A 15,742-nucleotide genomic window follows, 5' to 3' on the forward strand; every position below is an offset into this window, starting at 1 on the left:
CGTACAAAGAGAATGGGAACAGCGCGGAGTAGCCGGCTGTGGCCCGAGGCGATCACTGCAAAACAGATGCAGAGGAGGCTGGAGCTTTCAGGTGCACTTGTGCGGCTGTCTGGAACGCTCTTTCTTCCAATAATGGGAAGCCACTGGAGCTATACACTTTGAAATCTCGATTGAAAATCAATTTCTTTAGAACTGATTTTTGCGTTTAATATTTGTTGTCCATCATCCGCACCTCCGATAAGCACAGTTGGCTACGTACAGTGTGAAAGAAGTTCAACATACATACAACTAGCAGCAAGCAGATATGTAATTCGGACTTAGTGGCGAATACCAGTTGTTGTTTCATATTCGTGGTGTGTCACCGCGTGTCCCATGCTGATCTTTGCGCGTGTCCACGTGTCCCAATGTGTTTTTGTGTTGCAGAATCACGCTTACCCTCAGCTGTCCCATGTACATCCAAAACTACCCCTGGGATATCCAGTTTTGCCCCATGACCCTCACCAGTGGTAAGCCACACGAACAAAAGCCTGGGGTTCATGCCAGAATTAAGTTCAGTGGGTCATGAATCAGATATCTAAGTTAGAAGTCCACGGGTAACAATTCAAGGCCAGGGATTCCTCCTGCATTGTAAACAAAACAAATCTCCTCGTGGGCTTGATAGAGGCCATTTGTAAATGTTATTTCTGGCAGCTTTTTAACACAAAACTATTTTCTTTGGTTCTTTCGGTAAAGTCACGTAGAAGCTCTGTCGTCCCGACAGTTCTGTTCTTTCACCTGAAGAGGGCTACTTGTGTTGTAGCCGAAACGTCGTGAAAATTTTATTGTCTTATTTTATTTTATTATTTTATTCTCATTCTACGTGACTTTACCGAAAGAACCAAAGAAGATGAATCCTTGCAGTCACGAAAGCTTTAAATCGAAACAAAACTATTTCTGAATGTACTGTACTGAACACTGGCGACTCTCACAAGTCCACAATGAGGACCAACCCAGCCTACGCTTGTCTCACAGCTGACTGATGGGACGGCCACAATGTACAACTCTGTGCAGTTGGTGGAACACACAGGAACACAGTCACTCTCAGCTCTCTTGATAGCGCGGTTTGCCCAAGACTAAAATCATTTCGTCATACCAATGTGGCGGTCGCGTGATAATGCACGTAATGCCTTCCCACTGCCTGTGAGGACATCTTTGCCTAGTGCGGTAAAAACAACCCCCACCTCCAAGATGGGGCCAGTCGGAAACAATGTGGTGTCTTTGAGCAATGCCACTGAGGGGAGGCTGATTCCAATCAGCTGTTCCCCTCATGACACTCGTAAACGTCAGTGGGCAACGGGGGCTCTGGACAGTTGCGAAGGGCAGATGACCCCTCCAGGTACAATTACAATGTATGCAAAACCACAATTTGAAGCTAAAACTAAGCTTGTTCAGGAGGCCCTGAGGGTACAGGCGACTTTGAAATCTCCTTGTCAAATCCCATTTGGTGGAGCCAGGAGACTGAACCCAAACACTCAGGATTCCTCCAGAAATGGCAAAAAGAGCCACTGCGAGTGGCCACGTGGAATGTTCAAATTCTCACTACCTTTCCTCTGTAAAGAGCTGGACTTGTTCTGGCTCCAGTCACTTTGAGGGGTGGATAGTCCTCTACTCGGGGTAGGAAACTGGCAAACACGAGGGAGTGGCTCTTCTGAACAAATTAATGGAGGGGGCGTGGGAACATGACGGAGAAGTGTGGGAAACTGTAAGTCCCAGGCTACTGTGGGCTCACCTCCCCACAATGGGAGGTGAGGATTGGTGGTGGCTTACATCCCAACTAAAGATGAAGATCAGTGGAGGGATGCAGACCATGCCAAATAATGAATCAGATGCCTTCTAGGACTTCCTGTCCCAGGTACTCGATACAAAGTGGTCACTCAGAATAGAGTCAATCCTGTCGGGTAACTTTAATGCCCGAGTGGGACATGACACCAGGCACCTGGGCTGGAGTGATTGGAAAGCATTGGGCGTGATCAGAGAGTGGAAATGTTTCCATACCTGAGCAGTGTCCTTCTGACCAGCTCCAGTTTGACAGACATTTACGGAGAGTGTCGGATTTGAGTAATAATCACGTCGTGGTAACCCTAATGATGTTGCGGCCACCCATCCATCCTGTGACTCCTAACATCATCACCCTCTGTCGTTGTTGCATGTGGCGGCTGTGCGGCCCAGCCAGCTACACGGCGAACGAAATGTTTCTGCAATGGGACAAGGACGAACGCCGCATGATCGCCAAGGACATCAGCATCCTTCCGTTGGTTGTAGAAAACATCACGCTGTCCGACAACTGCACCTACACTGAAATCATCGGTATACCTACCCCAGGCATAAGTATAATCCTAACCCTGTCCCTCAACAAGTGAACCAGGATGCTTACCAATCAGGCCAATGGAATCGCGATCAATTCTAGCGAGGCGGTGCGAGTGGACTCCGTCGATAAACTCTATTGCCATGAATGTGTGTAGCATCACATTGACGTGTTTATAGAGGTTCTCGGTCAATGTTTTCCGACAACAAAGTGGGTCGCTTTCGGAGAATCAATCCGCCCCCGGCACGGAGTTCAAGGCCATTGCGGTGCACTCGGGGTTACGTTCTGCATGGGCCGTGCCCTTGAGTCGCGGCTGCTGGCCATGTGCCCTGGCCACGGCTCGCGTGCCCCTGGTGGGACCTGGGGCTGGAACTCCGAGGACACGTGCGGTGGTTCGCACACCGACACCTCGCGGAGAGTTGTTTGGCGTTGAGTTACACTTTAAAACCTCGCACCCTGCTCTATAAATCTCTGCACGGTCTCGCCCCCTCCTAACCTTGCTTCTCTCATCTCACTCTGCGTTGCTTGTCGCACTCTGCGTTCAAAATCCCAGATGTTTCTCTCTCTGTCGCCCCCTCCTCCCTGTGCTCAACCGTGGTTCCGTCCCTTCTCGCTCCTAGCCCCTCTGCACTGGAGTGGACTCCCTCTACACATCAAACGATCACCCGCTCCCGCTATCTTCCGCTCCTCCTTAAAGACCCATCTATGTTCACTCGCCTACCCTTCCTCGTCTACCCATCACCGATACACTTCCCGACTCCACAGTCATCCTCCCATCGACTCACTCATTGTCATCTTCACCTCCGTTTCCTCTTACGCATCATCATCATCATGAGGCCTCCTTTGCCAGTAGCAAAATATAATAATAAGTTTTTTACCCCTTTTTTCTGGCAACAAAACTGAAACCTTTTTACAAGGAATCATGTTTACATTAACCACAATACCTGCAGTCAGAATGCAAACAAAACACACTCTGATAACGTATGTGGCAATGTCCTTGAAATGGATTGGTCCACACCAGAGACAGCTTTCTTTAGAGCCTAGTCTCATATGGTGTTCGACCAGATGACTGCAGGTATTGTGGTTAATGTAAACATGATTCCTTATAAAAAGGTTTCAATTTTGTTGCTATAAGAAAGGGTAAAAAACCTATTATTATCATCATCATCATCGTCGTCGTCGTCCTCATATTCATAACATTAACCGTGCCTCATCCCCATGCCGGTATGTTTTTGTACCATCATTAATTCACTGTACAGCGCTTTGGTTAAAGCGCCTTATAAATGTAATTAAGATAAGTAAAGTTTGCCCCCTGATATCCTGCACATCCCAAGTCGAGCCCATCGTTAGATCTATTACTAACGTTGACTCTTAACAACTCTTACCCACCCTCCTCCAAGGAAACCTATCGTGCCTGAACATCACATTCAAGCTGTGTCGCAGAATGAGCGCCTCCGACATACAGATGTACGTGTCGAGCGGCCTGCTCTCCGGCCTGTCCTGCATCGCCTTCCTGATCCCCGTGGACAAGACGCCAGCGCGGGCCGGCATCGGGATCACCACGACCATCTCGGTGATCACGCAGTGCGCCAACGCTCACGCCAACATGCCCAAGGTGCCCGCAGCGTGCGCTCGAGCGCGGACACTTGCGACCACAAAAAACGAAATACGCTGAAGTCGTCGTTTTTGTCTGCCGAGCCCATCACAAGGTTGGCACGCACACAGACACATCGACTGTCGGACTGTGCGGTAGAAGCGCTCCTCCTAGTGACGTCCATTGGTTCCACGCAACGGGTCGTTAAGTGATTCGGTCACTGAGCGAGTATAGGAAATCAACGGTAAAGGCTTGATTCGTTCCGGTAGCATCGAAAGTTACCCAAAAAAACCGTACTTCATAATATATATAAAAAATGGATATTGATACGTAAAGATACTAACAACATTATAAACACATACTATTAAAATAAACATCGTTAATCGATACATTAATATTTACTGCACCTACAACAGCCCGTCATTAACAGGGGAATGGTCAGTAAGCGAACACATTGGGCTCTATGGAGGTCCATTGTTAGGCGATTAGTCGTTAACAGGGGCGGTCGTTAACAGAGTTTCTACCAAACTAGATTTGGTGCTTTCGTGACTGCAGGAGATACTCTTTGGTTTTTTCGGTAAAGTCACGTAGAAATAAGACGTAATAAAATAACATAATAGTATACGACGTTTCGATTGCAACACAAGCAATCATCAGGTACAGAAGAGCTAAATTTAAGATAGAGGAGAAACACATAACCGCAGATATATATACAGACACCTAAGTAGAGGGAATTAACACAGATACACCAGGGGATACAGAGAGAGACGGAGGAGCACACTAAATCAAACAGGGTTTAGCAAAATTTGGAAACTATATAAAGCAACACAGACGGTCGGTGATCACCCACAGCGTTGTAACAGTGATCAGCTACTTCTTCTGCCGATTCACTTTCAGTCAAATACAAAGCTAACATGATTTCTAAATTCAACCACCTATCGAAGAAGAACCCAGTCCCACATATAACAAAACTAGACGTTAACAAAATCCTCATTAATCAGAGTAGCACCCCGATTTCTGACAATCTGAAAACAGTACTGGCTAGAGGGCTAAATTTTGCTGTCACCCCGAACCAGACAGCGCTGTCCTACCAGACAGCGCTGTCCTACCAGACAGTCTCGTCCCTTCACCTGATGAAGGCCGCTTGTGTTGTGGCCGAAACGTCGTGAGAATATTATTGTGTTATTTTATTTTATCAATTTAATATTTTATTCTCATTCTATGTGACTTTACCGAAAGAACCAAAGAAGCTAAGAAACCTATTAGCAACATCAGCAAAAATGAACGCTCTGAACTCGCAAATTTAAAAAACAGAAGTGATATAGTCATCCTCTCAGCTGATAAAGGCAACGCTACTGTAATTATGGATAAAGATTCATACAACAACAAAATCCAGAATCTGCTCAACGATGGAAGTTACTCAAAAATAAAAAATGACCCTACCAATAGCCTAGCGATAAAAACCAACAAGATCATCACAAGTTCGACCTCCCTAATCGACCCAACTAAACGTCCCTCCCTAAAACCTTCTGCTGCAAGACCCCCTAGATTCTATGGTCTTCCCAAGATTCATAAAGAAGGCACCCCACTACGACCCATCATATCAACGATCAACTCCCCTACCTATAGACTGGCCCGTTTTCTGTCAGATACCTTGCTGCCTTTCACTGGCAAGACCGCCTCAGCAGTACTTAACTCAGCCCAGTTGGTCTCTATGGTCAAAGACGTTGTACTGTCCCCTGACGATATCCTTGTCAACTTCGATGTGGTCTCTTTGTTCACCAAGGTCCCAGTACCTGATACCATTGAAATAATTGAAAATTTGGTCCAACATGGACTAGACCCCGACACACCTGCACTGGTTAGGCACTGCCTCAACAATACCTACTTTACTTGGAATGGCTCCTTCTACAAACAAAATGAGGGTACCCCCATGGGATCCCCCTTGTCACCAGTGATAGCCAATATTTTTATGGAGAAATCTGAATCAGACGCCATCCAGACTTCCACCCTCAGACCTTCCCTGTGGAAGAGATATGTGGATGCCACTTTCGTCATTTGGCCACATGGCCTCCCAGCTCTGAACCTTTTCCTACACCACATCAATTCCAGACATCCCGCCATCAATTTCACCATGGAAGTGGAGAAAGATGGCAAGATACCATTCTTAGATGTTCTGTTTGAGAGGAGACCTGATGGCTCATTGGAGCATTCTGTCTACAGGAAACCCACCCACACAGATTCCTACTTTAAACCTGATTCCCACCACCACCCAGCCCAAAAAAATTATCTCATCAAAACTTTATACCATAGGGCTCATTGCATTTCGGACCAACACCACCTGACCAGTGAATTAAAACATGTACACCTGGCCCTCAAAAGGAATGGATACTCTGACCGTACCATCCGCCAAGCTGTTTCTCCCTCCATACAGAAACAACCACTTCATACTCCGGTCAAAACCATCACACTACCATATATAGCAGGCGTTACTAAAAAGATTTCCAAAATTCTAAACAAACACAAGATCCAGGTCCGGTTCAATACAGTACACAAAATTCGTGATCTGATCCCATCCGTGAAGGATGTCATTCCTGACTTACAGTACCCCGGGGTTTACAAATTGAGTTGTACCTGCGGTGATTGCTATATCAGGGAGACAAAGCGACATGTCTCTGACCGAATTCGCGAGCACAAATCAGATTTGAAACACGGCAAAACGAATTATTCTGCCGTGGCTGATCACTGTTACAATGTTGTGGGTGATCACGATATAATTTTCTCCGATACCAAGGTTCTTTGCAAACCCACGGGTTATTATCAGAGATTTGTTCACGAGGCAATTCAGATCTACAAACACAGACACAATTTCAACCGAGAGGATGGTTTCAAATTAAGCAACCATTGTAAAGATGTTCTAAATCGAACTAAACATCAAACTAATTTCAATGGTACAGTATATTTTTCAAGTAGTGGTACCCCAAACTTTCGCAGCTCTTAAAAATTCACTTTTCACACCATCAATAGGTAAACTCCCCCCCACGCCAAACAGCAAGTCCACCCGTACGTACACCACCTCTATGCTAAGTCGGCCAATCAAATGCTAATTTGTATGCTAATTCCTTTGTCAAGGCACCTTGTTTCCTCATTAAGGTCCGCGGTCTGAGCGTGGCTGTGTTTCACTCCAGCGCTGTCCTCGAGACAGCCTGATCTCTTCACCTGATGAAGGCCGCTTGTGTTGTGGCCGAAACGTCGTGATTTTTGTTATTTTATTTTTTACCTACGTGACTTTACCGAATAGAACCAAAGAGTAAGGTGCCCTGTACTCTGAATTGATTAATCTACTGGTAGGCGTGGCCTATTGTGCACTCACGTGACTCTATGGGTCCAATCCATGGTCATTATTACTTTCATTCACAAATAAACTTGTGCATCATTTACATTAAGCGCATACCGGCTACATATAGTAGGGTTCCTTCTGGTGTAAACTAATTAAAGTGGCTCTTCTTATATCCTTGTCGTCGGAGTCATTACAGTAGTATATAATAGTGTAGTGGATAGTGTAGTGTACGTATGGTGAACTTCTTTCGCACAATTCTAGATTTGAAGCTTTCGTGACTGCAAGGATTCATACTCTTTGGTTTTATTCGGTAAAGTCACGTAGGTAAAATAAAATAACAAAAATCACGACGTTTCGGCCACAACACAAGTAGCCTTCATCAGGTGAAGAAACAGGCCTGTCCGTAAGACAGCATCGCTTTCACACTCACTTCTGCTGATGTTAACTCCTTTGTCAAGGCGCTCTGTTTCCTCCCACACAGCTTGGGAGACGCTGTCCGTGCTTGGCTATGTTCGCTCGGGTGCTGTCTTACGGACAGGCCTGTTTCTTCACCTGATGAAGGCTACTTGTGTTGTGGCCGAAACGTCGTGATTTTTGTTATTTTATTTTACCTACGTTTCTTTCGCACAGTACGTAGCCGAACTGTGCTCATCGGATGTTACAGGCCACATGGGGGATCTTTGTCTTTCTGTGTGTGGGTGTGCGCATGTGTGCCTGGGTCGTGCAGGTTTCTTACATGACAGCCATGGACATCTGGATGACGGGGTGCCTCTCGTTCATCGTCTGCACCTTCATCGTGAACATCTTGGAGACTTCTTTTTGCCACAACAAGAAAGACAATTCAGCACAAACAGAAGGCGTGGGTCAAACGCAAGCTGTGAGTAGCAACCACATGGAGTAGGAAGTCACACCCAATGTCCATGGTTACAAGCAGGCATCGGTGAATTGGTGTCGTCTGCCCCTTCCGTCGGTTCATGCGCAACTATGGATCGTGGGCCATCTGATAACTCCCGTTAGTCTGTGCTGATTCAAATGGAGGATGAGCAAAACTACACAAACTCTGTCGTGCAGCCCTCTCGTCGTCACTCGCGACATCCCAACATTGGCGTAAATATCGTGAATATATTGCCATATACCACAGGCGGAGCTGCAGAGAGAGAGAGACCAACTCTACTAACTGACACACATTGTTGTCATTCGCTGAATTAAAACCCCCAAATGAACATAGACCCGCACGGTGGCATTCTTCTTCAGCTCTTAGAAGAAGAAGAAGAAAACGAGAATCTCCTGCAGCCCGTTCACTTATCGCAGGAATGAGCAGAATGATGCAAGTGTCAATGTCGTATGGAACCCCAGGATTGTACCACTTATCCTGTCTGTACTGTGAACTGTATTGGGAATGTGGCTGATGATGAGTCATGACGATCATGGATCATCATCATCATCATCGTTATCCATGGAGTGTAAAATCACAACGCTCTCCCGTCGCCCAACTCTCTTATGTGGAATTTCATCAAAACGGCGATTGACCGCCAATCATCATCCTCTCAACGGGAGGAAATAGCCGGGCCATGTGCCCTGCGCATCAAGGGCCACTTCCTAAAATGTCTCCTAATTCTTCTTCTGGGTTCTAATTCTTCTTCTGTGGCCGAAACATCGTGAGAATTTTATTCTGTTATTATTATTTTCATTATTTTATCTCCATTCTATGTGGTGACTTTACCGAAAGAACCCAGAAGATGAATCCCTGCAGTCACGAAAGCTTTAAATCGAAATGTCTCCTAATTGCGTATATAATTTTTTAATCTTTTAAGGCCACGTGCAGTGGTGTTAGTGACCAATGCACTGAGCTTTCTCTCCCGTAACGCAGAGTGTCAATGCCCCGCAGGACGAAGAAGATCCCTCTCATTCAGGCTCGGCAGCTGCTCAGGATGATGACGAAAACAGAGGCGGAGAACCCCCGATCGCCAGCAGCTGTGACCGACTGGTAAGTGCTTGGCTTGTAGCGCATCCTGGCAGGCCAGAAACCAACAGCTCAACCAACGGGCCATGGATTGTGGCCATGCAGCCCCCCACAAACTATGCGCCACACAGTAAACCCATGAAGACACATGGAGATGCACGGAGACACTTTCAAGTCGAGCCGCAGGAGTGTGATTGTGGCCCATTGGGCACCACGGTGGCAAGATGTTAACTACCTCGCCTGGTATACAGGAGGTCGTGGGTTCGATCCTTACCCTGACGCCTGCTGCTGCTGTATATTTGGAGTTTGTGTGTCGCTCTCCCCATGGTCGCATGGATTTTTTTCCGGGTTCCTCCAGATGTACCCTCCATTTAGAATCATCATCACGCGTTTGGAGTATTTGGCTGCCGCTATAAATTTACACGTGGTGACAAGCCACTTCGTTTAGCCATCATTCGTGATAGCCAGGCCGCTTCTGGTAAAGAGCCACATAGAAGCTCAGTGGGGGCCTTACAACTAATAAAATACAAAAATAGTTTAGTTTAAACAATGGAGCGCAAGATACAAACCGCTGCGGTCTGCGCTTCTTCAGCGGCGGAGGAACAGCAGCGTCTGAACGACATTGGCTATCCAGCTCCTAAACAGATTGCCAGGCTCAAAATATAGTTGGGCTATGAATGATCACCACCCCGTACGGGACGACCCGCAGATGCCACTCGCGACGACAGTGACAACCAAGGGCGCAACCGCTCGCTCCACGTGCGGCCCCAGATATTAGAACAGGCGGTGCGACAGGCATCACTGGGGAAGGTCTCGTCCCTTCACCGTTTGGTGGCAGCCCTCGCTTGCGACAGCGGCTGTAGCGTGGAGGTCACGAGTAGGAATTGGACGCAAACCCTTCGCGAGTTCCCGAACGCGCACGCCGCTCTGAAACCTCGTGGCGGGCCGTTGTGTGCATCGTTGTCGATGGATACCCTCCTGTTGAACACGCGGTAGTTGGTCGTGGTAGGGGGCTTTCGCGACCAATGTTAACCGCAATAGAGGGGGGTTTGTTGTTGTTCTTCTTGGGTTAGATTGCATTACAAATATAAATGCGTCGTTAAATCAGCCAACCACCCGACACAGCAGGTTAGTGAGAGGTTTGTCACGTTAACAAAACGTGTCCAATTAGTCACTAGTTCAGCACTAACCGGTTGTTGCGTGTTGGAAAGTAAACCCACTACGACATTTACACAATCGGTATCGTGACGTTTCCCTTCCTCATGCAACTGTTGGCCTATCCCTCCCCTCCTGGATCCATAATGTGACCCCATCTGTCTGTGACCCCCTCTGTCTGTGACCCTCTCTGTCTGTGACCCCCTCTGTCTGTGACCCCCTCTGTCTGTGACCCCCTCTGTCTGTGACCCCCTCGAACTTTCTAAAACAGGGAGCTGCTGTGGGGTGCCTCAAGAAAGTTTTACGCGCAATATTTTGCAAGCACAAATTGTTTGTGCTTTCTCTGTTCATCTTCAGCACACTTATCATTATATACTTTGTTTTAAATAATAAATGCTGAAACATACTAAAATGGTACTTATATTGAACAGCAACAACAACAACAACAATCTATCCCTGACCCAAATAATCCGTGTTTTATCGTTAATCACTCGTCCAATTAACGAATATCGAATCGCTTGTTCAATTAGCGATCACGTTAATCACTCGTCCAATTATTGATCACCGAATCTCTTGTCCAAATATCGATGATTATCTAATCGCTTGTTCATTTAGCGATCACGTTAATCACTCGTCCAATTATTGATCACCGAACCTCTTGTCCAATTAGCGATGATTAACGAATCGCTTGTTCGATTAGCGACCATTGAATCGCTTGCCCAATCAGCGATTGATCATGCAAATCCTCTGCTGCGGGATATATGCAAATGTTTAACATGAGACAGGGAGGGAGGGGTTTGAGATTGACGGACGGGATGGATGGCCGTCGTGACGGAGACAAATGGGAGGTCTACAAGGAACAGGACCAGAGATGAGCCCTGTTCCTTCACAGTGCAGCACAAGGATATTGCAACACACGCAAGAGACGTGGACACGGGGCGAGACGAGACAACGTAGAACCTAGGGGAATTCATCGAGTGACGTTGGGAATGCGTCCAGAGGCTGTGCCAGAGACTGCATTCAGAGCAGGGTGGGTGGCAGTCTTCGGTGTGGCGATGTTGTGAACCCTGAGCAGTTGGCCACCCGCAGTGCAGCGCCGTGGTCCGTTGGTCGTCTGCTTCCGCACTGCCCAAACAAACCACCGCGTGCAAGGCCGTGTTGTTGTTGTTGTTGTTGCTGTTGTTGTTGTTGTTGCTGTTGTTGTTATTGTTACTGTTGTTGTTGTTGTTGCTGTTGTTGTTGTTGCTGTTGTTGTTGTTGCTGTTGTTGCTGTTGTTGTTGTTGTTGCTGTTGTTGTTCAATAGGCCACAGTGGGCACTGTGCATAGGGCCTACTAACTCACTCACACACTCACTCACTCACACAGCCATTCACCCACTCACTCACCCACTCACCCACTCACTCACCAACTCACCCACTCAACCACTCACTCACTCAACCACTCACTCACTCAACCACTCACACAGCCATCCACCCACTCACCCACTCACTCAACCACTCACCCGCCCACTAACTCAACCACCCACTCACCCACCCACAAGGGCCGTGTTATCCAATAGGCCACAGAAGGCACTGTGCCTCTGGTCGACGAAAAAAATACCCATGGTTTAGTTTTTTGATGAAAATGAACGGCATAATTTTAAAGCTGCATCATCCGATATGATCTTATGCAAGGTTTGTGTAGTCTGTAGGGTTTGTGTAGTATGTAAGGTTCGTGTAGTCTGTAGGGTTTGTGTAGTAAGGTTTGTGTAGTCTGTAGGGTTTGTGTAGTCTGTAGGGTTTGTGTAGTAAGGTTTGTGTAGTCTGTAGGGTTTGTGTAGTCTGTAGGGTTTGTGTAGTATGTAAGGTTTGTGTAGTCTGTAGGGTTTGTGTAGTCTGTAGGGTTTGTGTAGTCTGTAGGGTTTGCGTGGTCTGTAGGGTTTGTGTAGTCTGTAGGGTTTGCGTGGTCTGTAGGGTTTGTGTAGTATGTAGGGTTCGTGTAGTCTGTAGGGTTTGTGTAGTCTGTAGGGTTTGTGTAGTCTGTAGGGTTTGTGTAGTAAGGTTTGTGTTTGTAGGGTTTGTGTAGTAAGGTTCGTGTAGTCTGTAGGGTTTGTGTAGTATGTAGGGTTTGTGTAGTATGTAAGGTTTGTGTAGTAAGGTTTGTGTAGTCTGTAGGGTTTGTGTAGTATGTAGGGTTTGTGTAGTCTGTAGGGTTTGTGTAGTAAGGTTTGTGTAGTAAGGTTTGTGTAGTATGTAGGGTTTGTGTAGTATGTAGGGTTTGTGTAGTCTGTAGGGTTTGTGTAGTATGTAGGGTTTGTGTAGTAAGGTTTGTGTAGTAAGGTTTGTGTAGTATGTAGGGTTTGTGTAGTATGTAGGGTTTGTGTAGTATGTAGGGTTTGTGTAGTAAGGTTTGTGTAGTATGTAGGGTTTGTGTAGTATGTAGGGTTTGTGTAGTAAGGTTTGTGTTTGTAGGGTTTGTGTAGTAAGGTTCGTGTAGTCTGCAGGGTTTGCGTGTAGTCCGTAAGGTTTTTGCGTGGTCTTAGGTTTCTGTATGATGGCCATAGAATCCCATCCCTTCAGTCTAAAGTGGGCCCCAGCAGCTTGATTCACACAATCTGTCGAGCTGTGTTAGACCAGAAGACCGGAGGGTGCCTAAAGGGGTCCTCTGGGGGTCTGGCACCGTTTTGAGACGAGGCTCAAAAGAAAGCCGTCTCTGGTGTGGACCAATCAGTTTCAAAGACAATGCATCATCATATTATCAGTGTGATTTTTTAAAATGTTGATTTGAAGCTTTCGTAACTGCAGGAATCCATCCTCTTTGGTTCTTTCGGTTAAGTCACGTGGGGTAGAAAATCAAATAAATCACCCACTCACTAAAATAAATAACGTCGTGATGTATTTAATTTTATACCCACGTAACTTTACGCAAATAACCAAAGAGTATGGATTGTGTTTGCATTCTGACCACAAGTCTTGCGGTTAATGCAGTAATATGATTCCTTGTAAAAGGTTACAGTTTGGTGTTTTAACATCTTAACACACCCGTTTTGTTGAAACCCTATCCTCAAAATCGTTTTATATTTACGCTACAAACGGGGTGATCCCAGTTCTATTCCCTCCTGTTAACCGGTCCTGGGTCGTCCCTTAGGTCGACTCGGCCTCAAATGAGCACGTGGTGCGATGTGTAAACATTGGCACGGGCGCGGTGCTGTCCACTCACCCCCCTCGTGCGCTTCGCCGCCCTTCGCAAGCGCTGCGCGCTCACGGCGCTTGCCCCAACGAGCCGCGTGGACGGTGCACGCTGCTTTTATCATCTCAATGTTCGTTTCTTGATTGTGATGATTATGATTATTAGTATCATGATTGTGAGGTCTGCGTTGTCGCTTCGGTAAACGGATTCGATCTCGTGAGCACGAATAAACGACACGCGCACACAAACACAGCGCCCCCGAATGTAGTTCGTGTGCGTTAACGATGGTGGCACTGGGGTGCGGTCTGTCCGGCACGACGCGGTCCCACCAGCCTGGACGTGCGGGACGAGAGGGGTGTCGCGGTGGCTATGAGATGTTGACTACCTCGCCTGGTGTACAGGAGGTCGTGGGATAGATCCCGACCCTGACGATGCCTGCTGCTGTTTATTTGGAGTCTGCGTCTCTTTCTCTCATCATCATCATCACGGTGGCTATGAGATGTTGACTACCTCGCCTGGTGTACAGGAGGTCGTGGGATAGATCCCGACCCTGACGATGCCTGCTGCTGTATATTTGGAGTCTGCGTCTCTCTCGCATCATCATCATCATCATCACGGTGGCTATGAGATGTTGACTACCTCGCCTGGTGTACAGGAGGTCGTGGGATGGATCCCGACCCTGACGATGCCTGCTGCTGTTTATTTGGAGTCTGCGTCTCTTTCTCTCATCATCATCATCACGGTGGCTATGAGATGTTGACTACCTCGCCTGGTGTACAGGAGGTCGTGGGATAGATCCCGACCCTGACGATGCCTGCTGCTGTTTATTTGGAGTCTGCGTCTCTTTCTCTCATCATCATCATCACCATCACGGTGGCTATGAGATGTTGACTACCTCGCCTGGTATACAGGAAGTCGTGGGATAGATCCCAACCCTGATGCCTGCTGCTGCTGTATTTGGAGTCTGCGTCTCTTTCTCTCATCATCATCATCACGGTGGCTATGAGATGTTGACTACCTCGCCTGGTGTACAGGAGGTCGTGGGATAGATCCCGACCCTGACGATGCCTGCTGCTGTTTATTTGGAGTCTGCGTCTCTTTCTCTCATCATCATCACGGTGGCTATGAGATGTTGACTACCTCGCCAGGTGTACAGGAGGTCGTGGGATAGATCCCGACCCTGACGATGCCTGCTGCTGTTTATTTGGAGTCTGCGTCTCTTTCTCTCATCATCATCATCACGGTGGCTATGAGATGTTAACTACCTCGCCTGATGTACAGGAGGTCGTGGGATAGATCCCGACCCTGACGATGCCTGCTGCTGCTGTATATTTGGAGTCTGCGTCTCTTTCTCTCATCATCATCATCACGGTGGCTATGAGATGTTGACTACCTCGCCTGGTGTACAGGAGGTCGTGGGATAGATCCAGACCCTGATAATGCCTGCTGCTGTGTATTTGGAGTCTGCGTCTCTCATCATCATCACCATCATCACGGTGGCTATGAGATCTTAACTACCTCGCCTGGTGTACAGGAGGTCGTGGGATAGATCCCGACCCTGATGCCTGCTGCTGCTGTATTTGGAGTCTGCGTCTCTCTCTCTCTCGCATCATCATCACTACGGTGGCTATGAGATGTTAACTACCTCGCCTAGTATACAGAAGGTTCGATCCCGACCCTGAGAACGCCTGCTGCTGTGTATGTGGAGTCTGCGTCTCTCTCTCTCTCTCGATCTGCCCGTGGTCGCGTGGATTTTTCTCTGGATCCTCCGGTTGTTGCCCTCCACATTTAGAATGAACGTCACCACATTTAGAGGGAATTCAGCTGCTGCTGTACATCACCACGTGGTGAAGATGACGATGATGATGAGCCACTTCGGCGAGCAGCGATCAGTTGTGGTGACCAGGCTGCTTCTGAGAAAGAGCGACATCGCTCGCCTGCTAAAATAAATGAAAATTTCTCGTTTATAGTTTCACTCGGCACAAGGGCCATGGGTCTCGCAGTGCCTTGTTAGCTCTCGTGGCCCCTGAAGCCGCTTCCACTTTGGCGACAGTGCACGTGGTGTGTTTAGACCTCTTGCTTGGTGGTGGTTGACTCAAGGTGATTGTTGAGTTGTTTCCAGACAGCCTGAGTCTTGGGTCGATTGGTGCCTTTCATACAAGACAGCAGCACGTGGG

At 47.4% G+C, this 15,742-nt stretch overlaps 2 protein-coding genes across 3 annotated transcripts in view; one reads left to right on the forward strand and one right to left on the reverse strand.

Moving 5' to 3' along the window:
• Positions 1–15,742, reverse strand: part of LOC116957543 (uncharacterized) — a 186,384-nt gene that overhangs the window by 119,811 nt on the left and 50,831 nt on the right. The window lies entirely within an intron of this gene.
• On the forward strand, positions 428–14,611 carry LOC142907242 (glycine receptor subunit alphaZ1-like). Of its 2 annotated transcripts, XM_076056500.1 has the most exons (6): positions 428–506; positions 2,209–2,346; positions 3,745–3,959; positions 8,006–8,155; positions 9,167–9,265; positions 10,668–14,611. In XM_076056500.1, exons 1-6 carry the CDS (start codon positions 449–451, stop codon positions 10,794–10,796), a joined length of 789 nt encoding a protein of 262 aa, XP_075912615.1. In that variant the 5' UTR covers positions 428–448; the 3' UTR covers positions 10,797–14,611. The 2 variants fall into 2 exon arrangements, with proteins under 2 accessions (XP_075912615.1, XP_075912614.1); XM_076056499.1 differs by lacking the exon at positions 10,668–14,611 and having other exon boundaries at positions 9,167–9,538.

This window comes from Petromyzon marinus, chromosome 76 (genome assembly GCF_048934315.1).
Source record: "Petromyzon marinus isolate PM22_M1 ecotype Great Lakes invasive population chromosome 76, UKy_Petmar_22M1.pri1.0, whole genome shotgun sequence".
Classification (NCBI taxonomy): domain Eukaryota; kingdom Metazoa; phylum Chordata; class Hyperoartia; order Petromyzontiformes; family Petromyzontidae; genus Petromyzon; species Petromyzon marinus.